This window comes from Aquarana catesbeiana, linkage group LG08 (assembly GCF_042186555.1).
Source record: "Aquarana catesbeiana isolate 2022-GZ linkage group LG08, ASM4218655v1, whole genome shotgun sequence".
NCBI lineage: Eukaryota > Metazoa > Chordata > Amphibia > Anura > Ranidae > Aquarana > Aquarana catesbeiana.
The window spans coordinates 300,520,827-300,536,240 of NC_133331.1; the positions used below are offsets into that span (position 1 = coordinate 300,520,827).

General features: G+C 42.7%; 1 protein-coding gene across 1 annotated transcript in view; it reads left to right on the plus strand.

Moving 5' to 3' along the window:
- Positions 1–15,414, plus strand: part of LOC141104756 (uncharacterized) — a 200,171-nt gene that overhangs the window by 132,605 nt on the left and 52,152 nt on the right. The window contains exon 7 of the mRNA XM_073594469.1: positions 695–3,328. Coding sequence (XP_073450570.1) covers positions 695–3,328 — 2,634 coding nt within the window. The remainder of the gene's footprint in view (positions 1–694; positions 3,329–15,414) is intronic.

Here is a 15,414-nt window from a genome sequence, read left to right on the forward strand (position 1 = left end):
AGGTGTCGGCATCTTCTGATGCTAGTTTTGGCCTCAAGGTTTTGCAGGCTGCTTTTTAGGACTCTTGGGCACTTCTCTGAGTGATTGGTAGGTTGTCCTGGGTTTCTTCTCCATTGGTTGGTTTTCCCACCTTCATTCGGTCACTGTTTGGGGACATTCCTGTTTGGTAATGGATAAAGAAGAAGGAGCTCTGTCCTTCAACGAACGTGAGAGAAAACAGAATTTTTTTTGTTACTCACCGTAAAATCCATTTCTCTGAGCTCATTGACGGACACAGCACCCACCCCCTCTATGGAAATTCTCCTTCAACATTGCTTGTGACTGTCTGGAGGCCTATAGCAGAGAAGAAGTTTTTATGCCCAGAGAAGACTGCCCATAGGAAGTGCAGAGTCTTTATTTTTTTGCCTAGTGTCCTACTCCTGTAGGTGGGGCTATAAAACCCTGTTTGGTAATGGATAAAGAAGAAGGAGCTGTGTCCATCAATGAACCCAGAGAAACAGATTTTACGGTGGGTAACAACAAATCCTTTTTTTTTTTATGAAACCGAAACCTCTATTGCTTGTATTCATATTTTTCTCTTCTAATTGCCTTCAAATCCATGCCAGAGCTCTTATAAATTATTTGGTGACGGACCAACATATATGACTCCTGAATGGAAGGTTATAACATTTAATGTTACATTTTTTCTCAACAGGTGGACACAATGTCCGGAATACCTCTGAGGAACAACTCATTGTGTCTCCAGATTATAAAGCAGAAGATAATAACATTGTACAATATTCTCCAGGAGGAAATCCCGTTACTCCAAATATACATCCCAGACCTTCCCAATTGGGGAGATCAATGGATCCCTCTAATCCTGAGGAATCTTCTGATGGATCCCACACCAAGACTATAGGATCTCACAGTACAGATACTTCAATAGATCCTTCTATTCCCAAGGAATCTTCTTTAAGCCATGAAGGAGTTCCCACAGGAGAGAGTTCATTGTCATGTTCAGTGTGTGGGAAATTGTTTGCAAAAAAACGGTTACTTCTTAGGCACAAGAAAATTCACACAGGTGAGCGTCCCTATTCATGTTCAGAGTGCGGAAAATCTTTCATATTAAAAGAACGCCTCGTTTTACACCAAAGCATTCACACAGGTGAGCGTCCCTATTCATGTTCAGAGTGCGGAAAATCTTTCATAATAAAAGGACGCCTCGTTTTACACCAAAGAATTCACACAGGTGAGCGTCCCTATTCATGTTCAGAGTGCGGAAAATCTTTCATAACAAAAGATCGCCTCGTTTTACACCAAAGAATTCACACGGGTGAGCGTCCTTTTTCTTGTTCAGAGTGTGGGAAATGTTTCATGCATAAAGGAAACCTTCTAGAACACTGGAGAAGTCACACAGGTGAGCGCCCCTTTTCATGCCTAGAGTGTGGCAAATGTTTTAATACTAATTCCAAGCTGCATAGTCACCAGAGAAGTCACACAGGTGAGCGTCCTTATTCATGTTCAGAGTGCGGGAAATCTTTCAAATATAAAGGAGACCTTGTTAAACACCAGAGAATTCACACAGGGGAGAATCCTTATTCATGTTCAGAGTGCGGGAAATCTTTCAATGATAAAGGAGACCTTGTTAAACACCAGAGAATTCACACAGGTGAGCATCTTTTTTCTTGTTCAGAGTGCGGGAAATCTTTCAATACTAAAGGAGGCCTTGTTAAACACCAGAGAATTCACACAGGTGAGCGTCCTTATTCATGTTCAGTGTGCGGGAAATGTTTCAGTCAGAATGGAGACCTTATAAACCATCAGAGAATTCACACAGGTGAACGTCCCTATCCATGTTCAGAGTGCGGGAAATCTTTCATTAGTAAAGGACACCTTGTTACACACCAGAGAACTCACACAGGTGAGCGTCCTTATCCATGTTCAGAGTGCGGGAAATCTTTCATTAGTAAAGGACACCTTGTTACACACCAGAGAACTCACACAGGTTATCATCCTTATTCATGTTCTGAGTGCGGAAAATGTTTCATTTATAATGGAGAACTTGTAAATCATCAGAGAATTCACACGGGTGAGCGTCCTTATTCCTGTTCAGAGTGCGGGAAATCTTTCTTTAGTAAAGGAAACCTTGTTAGACACCAGAGAACTCACACAGGTGAGCGCCCTTATCCATGTTCAGAGTGCGGAAAATGTTTCATTTATAATAGAGACCTTGTAAGTCATCAGAGAATTCACACGGGTGAGCGTCCTTATTCCTGTTCAGAGTGCGGGAAATGTTTCAGCAAGAAAGGAGAACTTCTTGTACACCAGAGAACTCACACAGGTGAACTTCCCTATTCATGTTCAGCCTGCGGGAAATGTTTTAATTATATTAGACACCTGGTCATTCATCAGAGAATTCACACAGGTGAACGTCCTTATCCATGTTCAGAGTGTGGGAAACGTTTTAATTATAATAGAGAGCTCCTCAATCATCAGAGAATTCACACAGGTGAACGTCCTTATCCATGTTCAGAGTGCGGGAAACGTTTTAATTATAATAGAGAGCTCCTCAATCATAAGAGAATTCACACAGGTGAGCGTCCTTATTCATGTTCAGAGTGCGGGAAATCTTTCATTTATAAAGGAGGCCTTGTTAAACACCAGAGAACTCACACAGGTGAGCGTCCATATTTATGTTCAGAGTGCGGGAAATGTTTCATTCATAAAGGAGGCCTTCTAAATCATCAGAGAATTCACACAGGTGAACGTCCCTATTCATGTTCAGAGTGCGGGAAATGTTTCATTAGTAAAAACGACCTTGTTAATCACCAAAGAAGTCACACAGGTGAGCGTCCCTTTTCTTGTTCAGAGTGCGGGAAATCTTTCAGTCAAAAAAGACACTTTCGTGTTCACTGGAGAAGTCACACAGGTGAGAATACCTTTTCATGTCCAGAGTGCGGGAAATCTTTTGTTTATAAAGGAGATCTTGTGAAACACCAGAGAAGTCACACAGGTGAGCGTCCTTATTCATGTCCAGAGTGCGGGAAATCTTTTGTTTATAAAGGAGATCTTGTGAAACACCAGAGAACTCACACAGGTGAGCGTCCTTATTCATGTTCAGAGTGCGGGAAATGTTTCATTCGGAATGGAGACCTTCTATATCATCAGAGAATTCACACGGGTGAACGTCTGCATTCATGTTCAGAGTGCGGGAAATGTTTCAGTAGTAAAAACTACCTTGTTGATCACCAAAGAATTCACACTGGTGAGCGTCCTTTTTCTTGTTCAGAGTGCGGGAAATCTTTCCGTCAGAAAGGACAGCTTCATGTTCACTGGAGAAGTCACACAGGTGAGAATACCTTTTCATGTCCAGAGTGCGGGAAATCTTTTGTTTATAAAGGACACCTTGTTAGACACCAGAGAACTCACACTGGTGAGCGTCCTTATTCATGTTCAGAGTGCGGGAAATCTTTTGTTTATAAAGAAGTCCTTGTTAGACACCAGAGAATTCACACACGCTAACAACCTTTTTCATGTTCATGATGTGTTGGGGGAGGGGTAACAATATTATTTTTCGGGTACACTTTGGTTTGGGGCGCCTGGAGTTGAATTCTAGTAATATTTTTTTCTTTTTGCCACTTCAGCAGACGGCAACAAGGGACTTGACTCAGCCTTGCAATTCGTCTTTTTCGTCCCTGTCGTAGTCTCCTCATCGTAGCAGATTAGAAAAAGAAGTAGCAAAATTTACCAACAGTTTATTCTCCTTAAACAAACTAAACACTCTACCCCATCCGCCCCCCTCATCCCACTCCCCTAGACCCTTCCCCCCCCTCTGCCGACCTGCCGTTCCCTAGGCTGAAACCTCTACCGGTCATCTCCTTACTGTAGATCTAGCGGTCTCAGTTCCTGGGCGTAACTCCAAGTCTTTTTAAAAGCTGCCCATTCCTCCCATTTTGCCAAGGTTCTATTAGTCTCTTCATTCATATCGCATCCCCAACATTCCGTTTTATATGTTTCCTCAACCATATCTATCCACTCCCAGATTAATGGGGGTTCTTAGGCATGTGCAATTCGTTTCGTTCCGAATTCGCTTTTTAAGGAATTTCGACAAATTCGTTAATTCGGGAATTAACGAAAACCCGTTCAACTAATTTTTCCCGAATATTCGTAAATTCGCTAAAATTGGACATTCGTAAATTCGGGCATTAGTAAATTAGTAAATTCGTAAATTTGTAAATTCGAAAATTCGGAAATCTGAAATAGAAGTTAACTAATAATAATCTAACTATTAGTAATTACTAGTAACTTTTAAATTATAGGTATTGTAATTTCCTTTCAAATTTAGCTGTTAGTGAACGTAACACATACAAATTTATCCGAAGTTACCCTGTTTCCCCCGAAAATAAGACCTAGCGTTAATTGTCGGTGATGGCTGCAATATAAGCCCTACCCCCCAAATAAGCCCTAATCAAAGTCCTTGTAGGTCTTATTTTCAGGGTAGGGCTTATTTTCAGGGAAACAGGATAGGGCTTATTTGGGGGGTAGGGTTGATATTGCAGCCATCACCGTCAATTACGCTAGGTCTTATTTTCGGGGAAACAGGGTATGAATGATCCGAAAAAACGGAATAGAACGTAATAAATTAATAATAATAAATAACAATAATAATAATAACAACGTTTTATTATTATTATTTATTATTAATTTGTTCCGTTCCATTTGTTTAGATGCAGCATTCATTTTGGATAATTCGTAACGTTGGATAAATTCGTATTTGTTACGTTCACTGACAGTCAAATTTGAAAGGAAATTACAATACCTATAATTTAATAGTTAGTTACTATTTCAGATTTTTGGATTTTCAAACTTTGAATTTACAAATTTCCGAATTTTCTAATTTACAAATGTACGATTTTACGAATTTACGAATGTACGAATTTACGAATGTACGAATTTACGAATGTACAAATGTAAAAATGTACAAATATACGAATGAACGAATGTTCGAATTTAAGAATGTACGAATGTACGAATGAACGCATTTACGAATGTATGAATGAACACATTTACGAATTTACGAATGAACGAATTTACGAATCGCGATCATAACGGATGACCCGAAAAACGAAAAAAATAATAAACTAATGAAACGAAAACGAAAATGAATGAATTTTTTAGCTGTGCACATGTCTAGGGGTTCTTACTTTTGCCAGTTCTTGGAAATGAGTCTCTTAGCGGTGTTTAAAAGATGAGGGGTCAGGGACCTTTTATACTGCTTTATGTCGCCCACCCCACCGTGAAACAATATCACCCAGGGGTCTTCCACTACTTCTTTTTTTGTAATCTCCTTGTTGAATTGCAGAATCTTTCTCCAGTATTCCCTTATTTTAGGGCAGTCCCACCACAAGTGTGTCATGGAGTCTACCTCTTTACAGCCTCTCCAACATTCTGCTGATGTATCGATCCTTGAATTTACTTATTTTCTCTGGGGTTGAGTACCATCTTACTAGGCACTTATAATTCATCTCTGCTGTTCTGCTGTCAACTGCCGAGGCATGGGCAAGGTTCAAAATTTTCCCTATAAACTTCTTGTCTCGCGTTGTCCCCAATTCCTTCTCCCATTTTCTGACGAATGGCGGTATCTCCACTTCCTCTGCCCTCAATAATATTTTACACATTTTAGATACCGTATTTCTTGGGTCCTTATCCACGAACAATCGTTCAAGCATAGAGAGTTCTTCTCCGGATCTAATAGGTTGAGGTAAATTTTTAATAAAATGATTTAACTGGAGAGACCGCCATTCCACCATTCCCCGTGCAAGATTATTGTGCATCAAGTCCTGTGTAGGAATCATTTTTCCTTTTTGTTAATATATCTCTTAATTGTGTGACCCCCTTTTTAACCACACTCCTCCTATATTATTCATTCCCTGGGGCAAAATATTCATTATCTAACAGTGAAATTAGAGGTGAATTGTATTTACCATTAAGCCGTTTATATATTCCATCCAAAACTTTAAAAACATTATGTGTCAATGTGTCAGTGTTTTCGTCTAATCTTCTATGTTGTGGGGGATTCCAAATAATACTACCCAATTGTGCTTTACTAAGTGTTTTCTCTATACGAACCCATTTTTTTCTCGTTTTCTTCCTTGCCCCATTCTACCATTCTGGACAATACGACAGCTTTATAGTAGCTTCATGTATCAGGACTCGGCTAAGCCTCCCTTCCTTTTCCCCTGTCTCAGCGTTTGAAAGGAGACTCTCGTTTTTTTATATTTCCAAATTAGATTCATTAGCAACATTTTTAATTTTCTCAGGTATTGTTGAGGGAGGGCTATTGGCACCATCTGGAATCTGTACATAACCTTGGGGAGGATCACCATTTTTATACTATTGATACGTCCCAGCCAGGATAGTGATGTTCCATTAAATTTTTTACAATCAGACCTGACTTCGTCTAGTAGGGGAATGTAATTAATTTTATACATCTTATCCCCTGTATTTGCTAAATTAATTCCCAGATATTTTAGTTCTTTAGTCCAACTAAATTTAAACTCGTTTTTTAATATTTTTTCTTCTGTAAGGCTTAAGTTGATATTTAGTATCTCGGATTTTGCGAGATTTATTTTAAAGTTGGAGATTTCCCCATATTGTTTCAGGATATTTGTTAAATTGCGCATTGACTTCCGGGGGTTCGCGACATAAAACAGTATTTCGTCTGCAAAAGCCGATATTTTATGCTCTTCCTTTCCGAGCTTGAAACCAGATATGCTCGAGTCCTTACGTATCGTAGCCAAAAGTGGTTCCAAGGAAAGGAAGAATAGCAATGGAGACAGGGGACAGCCCTGCCTCGTCCAATTTTTCATCTCAAAAGGGCGAGACATTAAACTGTTTACTTTTATGGCTGCGGTTGGGTGATGGTACAATGATTTATCCCAGCCGATCATTCTTGGGCCGATGCCCATAGTCTCCAGAGTCTGGATCATAAATCCCCAGTCTACCCTGTCGAAAGCCTTTTTGGCGTCAATCGACAGAAGCAGTCCTGGGGGGCCCCTCTCTTTTATCATTTGGAGTAAGAGTACAGTTTTATCCTATTATCCCTCCCTTCCCTTTTTGGGATAAAACCAACCTGGTCCGGGTTTACTAGTTTGGTCATTACTCCTTTCAACCTCCCGGCCATAACGTTAGTGAAGAGTTTTATGTCAGCGTTGAGTAATGAGATTGGTCTTTAGCTAGAGCACACGACCCCTCCTTTCCTTCTTTTAAGATGACGGTAATAGCTGCTGAGAGGGCCTCCTTACTAAAATTATGCTCTATCCCCAGGCCGTTCAAATATCGGCATAGCTTTGGAATCAGGATATTTTTAATTTTTTTATAATAAGCTATTGTGAATCCATCTGGCCCTGGACTTTTCCCCGGAGCCGTTTCTGACAGAGCCTTCCCTAATTCTTCCTCGGAGATCGGGGCCTCCATTGCTTCCCCGGTCTCCTTGGTAATTCTCGGGAGTCCTACATTCCTGAGAAAGTTAGTTATTTTTCTGTTCTTTTCACCGGGTCGGGCTTCCTGCTGCTGTACTGCATATAATTCTTGGTAATAGGTTCTAAATATGTCTGCGATACCTTTTGGCGAATAGACCATGTTACCTTCTTAGTTTGAATTTTCTCTATAAAATTAATAGCTTTTTTCTTTTGTAATATTTTTGCCAGTTATTTACTGGTTTTGTTTCCCCACTGGTATCTTTCCCTTGCAGTCCTATTCAGGGCCTTCTTAGTTTCGTGGTCTAATAAAGCCTTTAGCTCCGTTCTTGTATTTATTACCTTTTGATATAAGTCTTGGTTATTTTTTATGTTCTTGTACAGCTTTACCTAGCTCATCCATAAAAATACGTATTTTCTCAGATCTCTCCTTTTTTTACGTGACTGGATCAGGATACCTCTGATGTAAGCCTTATGGGCCTCCCACAGGGTTGACCCCGTTACTTCTCCTGTATCGTTTAACTCGAAATAATTTTCGAGTTCCCTAGCTATCAGTGCTGCGCCTTCCTCGTCTCGAATCAGCTCTTCATTCAAGTGCCATCTGCCCCGATGGCCTAATTTCCCTGATGATTATATTTTCATCTTCACCGGGGCGTGGTCCGAAAGTGTAGCAATTTCAATCTTAGACTCCCTATCTATGTCTCTGTGCTCTAAAAAAAAATGTAATCTATCTTTGAGTAGGACCCGTGCACGGTAGAGTAAAACGTAAAGTCTTGTGTTTTAGGGTGTTGAATCCTCCAAATGCCAACCAATTGGCTGGCATGTAGTTTTTGTTTAACCTCTTTCAATTGAACGTTAGTGGTCTCCCGTGCCCGGGTCCTACTGTCCAGGCCGGGTGTCATACAAAAATCCAGATCTCCCATCATAATCGTATGTCCTCTCCTGAAGTCCCTCAGCTTAGCTAATATACTTTTAGGATACTTCATCGGTCTTTTATTGGGGGCATAGATATTTGCCAGTGTATATTCCTCGTCACCTAGTTTCCCCTTTAAGAACAAAAATCTACCCTCAGGGTCGGTTACCCTATCTTCTAGTGCAAAGCGGGTTCCGTTCGCGAACCCAATTGCTACCCCCCTCGCTCTGTTAGTAACAGTATTCCCATAGAACCATACCGGGAAGTCCCTGGATGACAATTTAACATTTGACTCATGGGAGATATGTGTCTCCTGGAGAAAGACCACATCCGCCTCATACCTTTTAAGCTCCTTCATGATCATATGTTTCTTGCTTGGGGTATTCAGTCCCCTAACGTTGTAGGTCAAAAAATTAATTGTTGTCATCTATTTACTCCAAAAATTCCTATCCACTGCTTGTTTTTGTTGATCGACAGCAAGTTATAGCTGTTTTAACGGACAGTTTAGCAGAGGAGCCTCCCTCCCCCCCCCACTCCTCCCATCCCCCCCTCCCCTCCCCCTTAGATCGGGCCCTTAGATCTTCGAAGAACACTTTGTCTCATGTTCCTCAAGAGATCTCCACCTCCAGAGGTGGAGCTCTAGATGTGTCCCATCTTCCTCCCCAACCACTACAATGTAGATTTTTGGGGGGGGTTGGCCGACCGCCCCACCGTGGCTCTCTATAAAGCTTATTTTAACCTTTCTTCTTAGTGCTCACCCACCCCCCCCTCACCCCCACACATCATTTTGTTCACCAACTGTGATTCTAACCAAATCCCACAGCGCCCCCCTCCTTCTACTCATTACACCATTCTGGCAGCGATGGTTCCTGTATTTCTAATTTTTTACAGAAGTCTCCAAGTTCATCAGGAAATCTTAGCCTAGCTGATCTTCCATCTTTTGATCCGATGAGGCAGGCCGGGAAACCCCAGTTATACTTTATATTCTGTATCCTCATTTGATCTAAGAGAGGTTCCAGCATACGTCTTCTAGCCAATGTCTCCGGCGCCAAGTCTGCAAAGACCTGGATTTCATAAAACTGCAGAGGGGTTTTCCCTCTTATGTTTACCCATATCTTGGCTTTATCTTCGAAGAATCTAAATCTAGCTATAATGTCCCGTGTTCTATTGGGCCTATTAGCTTCGGATCTCCCCACCTGGTGAACCCGTTCAATGTTAGGAAAATCTTCTGCCACTATCCCTAGGATTGGGGAAAAAAATTCTCCTATAACCTTTCTCAGATCTTCCCCTCTTCTTTCCGGTACCGAGCGTATTCTCAAGTTCTGTCTTCTATTCCTGTTCTCTTGGTTCTCTAACCTATAGAGGAATTTGGCTTGGTTATGTTGTAGATTTTTAACTTGATCTTTGAACGTACATATCTTCCGGGCTTGTTAGTCCAATGTGTCTTCTACCGTCTCTAATCTGGTCAGCAAGTGGCCCAGGGCAGACCTCAATATGTTAATCTCAGTTTTAATGGGATTTTCCAATCTTGTGAACATTGCCATAATTTCTCCTTTTGTGGGTAGTTGGGCCTCAGACCTGTGCTCTTCTAGTCTGGTTAATTCTAATTCACTTTCATTTGTTAAATCCTCCTTAGACTGGTTTGGGGTCTCATCCTTCCTCTCCTCAGATCCCTTCTTCTTACCCGCTTTACCTTGCTGAGGGGGTATTAAGTTGCTGTTGTTTGGGCTGAGCCCCTGGGCCAAGTACTGTTTAATTGTACTTCCCGAGGTGTTATCTCTTGGGGTTTTGGGTGCCCCCCTAGTGGCTTTAGACGAGGATTTACTCATGGTGGGTCAGCAGCCCCACCTTATAGCAAAGGTACCCCTTTCTCCTACTTTCGTTGTATAAGTACCAGATTAGTAAACGCTATTTAATATCCTTATGCTTAAGCCCTCATTCCTTTGCACCAGGGTCTTGTTGAAGGCCCACCCTTGCCTCCTTTATAGTCTGCGGGTCCCTTCAACTTCACCCCTCTAAGGGACTAGGTTGGTACTACAGTCAAGGTGTTTCCAGAAATCAGTAGTTCAGGCAAAGATACAGAATAATTCAGAGTAATTCAGGAGTGCAGAAAGTCCACCAGTCCAGCTAAAGAAAGCTCAAACAGTCCTCCCCTCTGCCCCTTTCAGTTGCATAGCAAGCTCCAGAGTACTTTCAATGACACCACATCTTCCCAATGCAAGAGTGACTTACAGCTGGTACATTTCCTAGGAACATAGTAATATCTTGGTCTTCACACTATGGGGTATTCCACTCTTACCTCTCTCTCTCCCGGTGTGCTGGGCATCAGGACTGTACTTACAAGAAACCATTCGGTGGGGGCTGGGGAGTTTTCTTCCTCATCAGTGCCGAGAGTCTGTTCATCTCGTCCTCCACGCTCAACCTCCGCTATCACAGGCGGAGCTGCTGTGCGTGAGAATCCAGGTAATGGGGGGAGGGGAGGGGCGGGCACCGCACCCATGCCGGTTGTCTCATCGCACGGACTGTATGCTGCCAGCCCCGTGCAACGCTATGCAAGTGGATGCTTCCAGCGTCTCAAGGGGCACACATGTATCCGCTGCAATGAGGTCTCAGCCCCGGCTTCTCGCTCCCTCTTCTCATAGCGTCCACGCTCTCTGGCCGGCCGGCCTGCACACTCAGGCTCCTCCCTCCCCGTAGACGCCGTCTCACGTCATCCCCCTCGATGGAATTCTAGTAATATGACCCACTAAACATATAGAGATGACTCGGTCCCGCACTCATACAGACCGCACCATACAACTAAACTGTGCTAATACATGGCCAGATATGACAATACATGGACAACACTTCTTATTGGTTCCTGTACATTATCGCTCTTTTTATGTTTCACAGAAGAAGCCGGCTTTTCATTGGTCCATCCAATAATTATTACATTTTATAGTTTATGTTCTTCAGTTATAGAAGATTTGATGTAGATTCTAGCTTTGTTTTTATTGTTTGTTAATCACTAATTCTGATTTTCTATAATAAACAAGAACGCTCCGCACTTTCCAATACTCTGTTCTCAGATTTCTGGAATCACTGTGGAGAATTTCATTATTGAAGACAGATAGAGATTTCTTTGGGTTGTATTTTTTTTTTACCATGTTTATTCTGTGCAGGAGAAAAAATGTTTCTTTTAGCTTCTGTTATAAAGCTTTGCAAATAAATCATCTTTCTTCAAAATGTATTCTGCTACATTTCTTTTTTAAAGTAAAAAAACAAATCAGTGTGTATTATTTTAGTCGTTGTGACAGTTTTATGCCGCTTACACACGGATAGACTTTTCGACCGGACTGGTCTGACAGACCGAATCCGGCGGACAATCCGACCGTGTGTGGGCTTCATCGGACCTTCAGCTGACTTTTTCCGTCTAAAGTCTGACGGACATTAGATTTGGAACATGCTTCAAATCTTTACGTCGTAACTCTGTCGGACCCAGTTCCTATTGAAAAGTCTGCTTGTCTGTATGTTAGTCCGATGGACAAAAAACGATGATAGGGCAGCTATTGGCTACTGGCTATCACTGCTTTGCCCCTGTCTGGAAATTACCAGGCTCATCTACTTATGATAACAGATTTGGTCATTTTCCAAATACCTATATATTTAGACCAGTGGGATTACCGCCCTTTTGTATACTCCTACTATCTGGATATCTACACATAGGGCTCATTCTCTTGCAAGACAGTGAGATCCGCTCTTTTTTTTTTGCTATCTTTGAAACCTTGAATGTTTCCTGAAGAAGCCTAACGGTGAAACGCGTTTATGCACAAGGGCTCACTGTATATTTTGGATCATGATATGTGGTTTTTAAAGAGGGAGTCCACCTAAACCGGCAAAAAAAAAAAAATATTAAAAGCCAGCAGCTACAAATACTGCAGCTGCTGACTTTTAATAAATGGCCACTTACCTGTCCCAGGGTCCAGCGATGACGGCAGGCGACGCCGAGAACCCGCTCGGTTCTCGGCAGCTGCCGCCGCCATCCTAGGTGAGGGAATCAGGAAGTGAAGCGTTGTGGCTTCACTTCCCGGTTCCCTACTGCGCATGCGCGAGTCGCGCTGCGCATCGTAACTGGTCCCCGCTATCTCCTGGGTGCTGTGTGTTTCCCAGGAGACAGCGCGGAGGGACAGGAAGAGGCATAGACTCCCATGGGAGTCTATGTCTGAAGTGGGTGCAAATACCTGTCTTAGACAGGTATCTGCACCCCCCTCCACCCTGAAAGGTGCCAAATGTGACACCGGAGGGGGGGAGGGTTCCGAAAAGCGGAAGTTCCATTTTTTTGTGGAACTCCGCTTTAATGCTTTATTCATGTCATGTAATTTTTTCAATAAATATTGTTATTTTTTCATACTTCACTATTGTTTCTTATGCCTTTAAAGTCCGATCCAGGGATACCTAGTTAGTATTCCTTTTCTTTTTTGTTCCACTGTGGGGAAGTGATCACAAATTTTTTTAACACATTATGATTGCTTATACCAATGAATTTCATTGGTATAAGCAACCATTATTACTGAATAAAACCGATTAATTCAGTGTCTTTTGTTGTTATTAGAAAAACAGGGAGAATAATCCTGGGACTTTTAATAACCCCTAAACGGGGGAGAGGTACTCACCTCCATAATAGGAGGAGGGTGATTATCTGCAGAACAGCTATCAAAAAACAGTACAATACAAACACCCTGTTGAGTAAACTTCTCCAAGATATTTATTAGAAAAAAAATGCATAAAATTACCAGCATCATGCCGGGGATCCTCCCTAACCCCCCACCTCCCATAACCCACTCCCCCTTAGCTCAGATACCACACCCCACAACCTACCTAACCGACTAAGTCCCCTCCCAATCTTAAACCTTACCTAATGCACATATATTCCCCAAGTGGGACCTGTTGGATACCCTCCCAAAAGGCATCCCCCCTTCCTGTTATACACTTGTACCACAGGTATAAGCACAACCTAAGAACACCCCGAGGAGCCAGCACCCCACCTTAAAACCTCAGTGGGTGAATGGAGTGTCGAGTTCCTTAGAGACAAATCCAAAGTAATCTAGACCAGAAACATAAAGTCCTTGACTAGGGCAGTCAGATATCTTATTACCCCAAACCAAACATGAACCAAAACCTTACCCATGACTTTTGAATAATGACACTGGCACTGTATTGGATTTAAATGGCCTGTTCTGCCTTTATTAACAAAAAACAAATAAACTATAAACATTATTTAAATACTCCAGTTCCAATCCAAATAACTGGTTGCCGGTCCCTGACGACCCCATCTTCCCAACTTTGGAATCTGTGGTACCTCTAAGTTAGCATTTGTCCCCAGCCCCCAAAACCACCTTGAGGACTCACTAACTGACCACAGACCCCTACCACCTTACTACCCGGTAGTCTAGACTGAAACCAGACAAAATAGGAGGACTCCACACCTGAGATTGGTCCCACCGTTTTCTCAAATATACCCATGTTATATATCCATCGTCAAGGACCCAACCGTAATGACCATCTTCTTCATCACCGCCACACCACTTCTATTAGGGCGGGAGGGAGCAAGATTCCACTACGATTACTGCCTCCGACTGCTGCACCCCCCCCCCCCCCCACTGAACCATCTATACAGCTCCTCCCCGTCTCTCCGTGACCTCCAATCCGGTAAGAGCAAGTTCTTTTCACTAAACACCCCCCTTACTTAACCTATTCCTTTCTGGTAGCTACTTCTACCCTGTCATGTATGTCCTGCGCTTACCTTTCATTTCAGCTGCTAATATGTAGATGTTGCTGGATATATATTGGTAAAGCAGTGTCAGGTACCAATAGATCACTACATACAGACAGTCTTATTATCCAGTAGCCGTCAAGAGTGATGAAAGTATGGGTCCCCATCTCCCTGTGTCACTGCATGCTTTGATCTTTTTGATCCTGCTTACCTGCTTTCAATCCAGCACTGTGGACCAGTTACCAGCATGAGGGCTACTTGGACTGCTTGGACTCATTGCCACCATTGGGTGAAATATCAGCATCAAAGTGGGGTTTTCAGCTTCTAGAGCGTGCACTGCTCAAGGATCAAACGGAGACGGATATCACGCTTGACGGCTGCTGGATAATAAGACTGTTCTGCTGCAGGATCATGAGTAACCTACATCACATAGACCCCAGATGTATATGCATAGGTCATATTGGCTGCGGTTGTAATTTGGGATAGGTTACCCAACTCTATGGAATCATCCCTACACAACAGGCTGGACTTCATATGCTTGTTGAGTCTCCTATCTATAGTACCTAGATGGGATGTATGGACTGTCTTTGCAATCTTCACTCCAGCCTTATCTTTGTGATTGTTTTTGTAATCCAGCAGCAGTACACTCAACATATGAGCTGTCTGTATGTAGTGATCTATTGGTACCTGACACTGCTTTATCAATATATGTCCAGCAACATCTACATATTATTTTCATCTTTATGCTGAGGATTTTGTGACATAAGCAGAGCCACTAGCCCTGGACTGTCCACTATTTCTGTGTCTTTGGGCACTGAAGGACTTTATGTTTCTGGCCTGGAATACTTTGGATTTGTCCCTGAGGAACTCAGCACTCCATTTACCCACTGAGGTTTTAAGGTGGGGTGCTGGCGCCTCGGGGTGTTCTTAGGTTGTGTTTATACTTATGATGCAGGTGTATAACAGAGAGGGGGGAACCCCTTTTGGGAGGGTATCCACCAGCTCCCACTTGGGGGATATATGTGCATTAGGTAGGGTATATGGTTGGGAGGGGGCTTAGTCGGTTAGGTAGTGTCAGGAGTCTGTGGTAGTGAGCCCTTGTAGATCGCCCACTTAGGGTTCCCCAGGGCGTGAAGTCTAAGCCTCAGCCTGCTTCTTCACCAGAGCCCCTGATGGTGGGGATGGACTTGCAGCAAGCTGGAACCAGGTCCCAGCCCCAGGAATGCCCAGCAGAGGAAGAAGAGACCACTCGCATGTGCAGTGTACAAGTAGCGGACAAAAGGGTAGCGAAC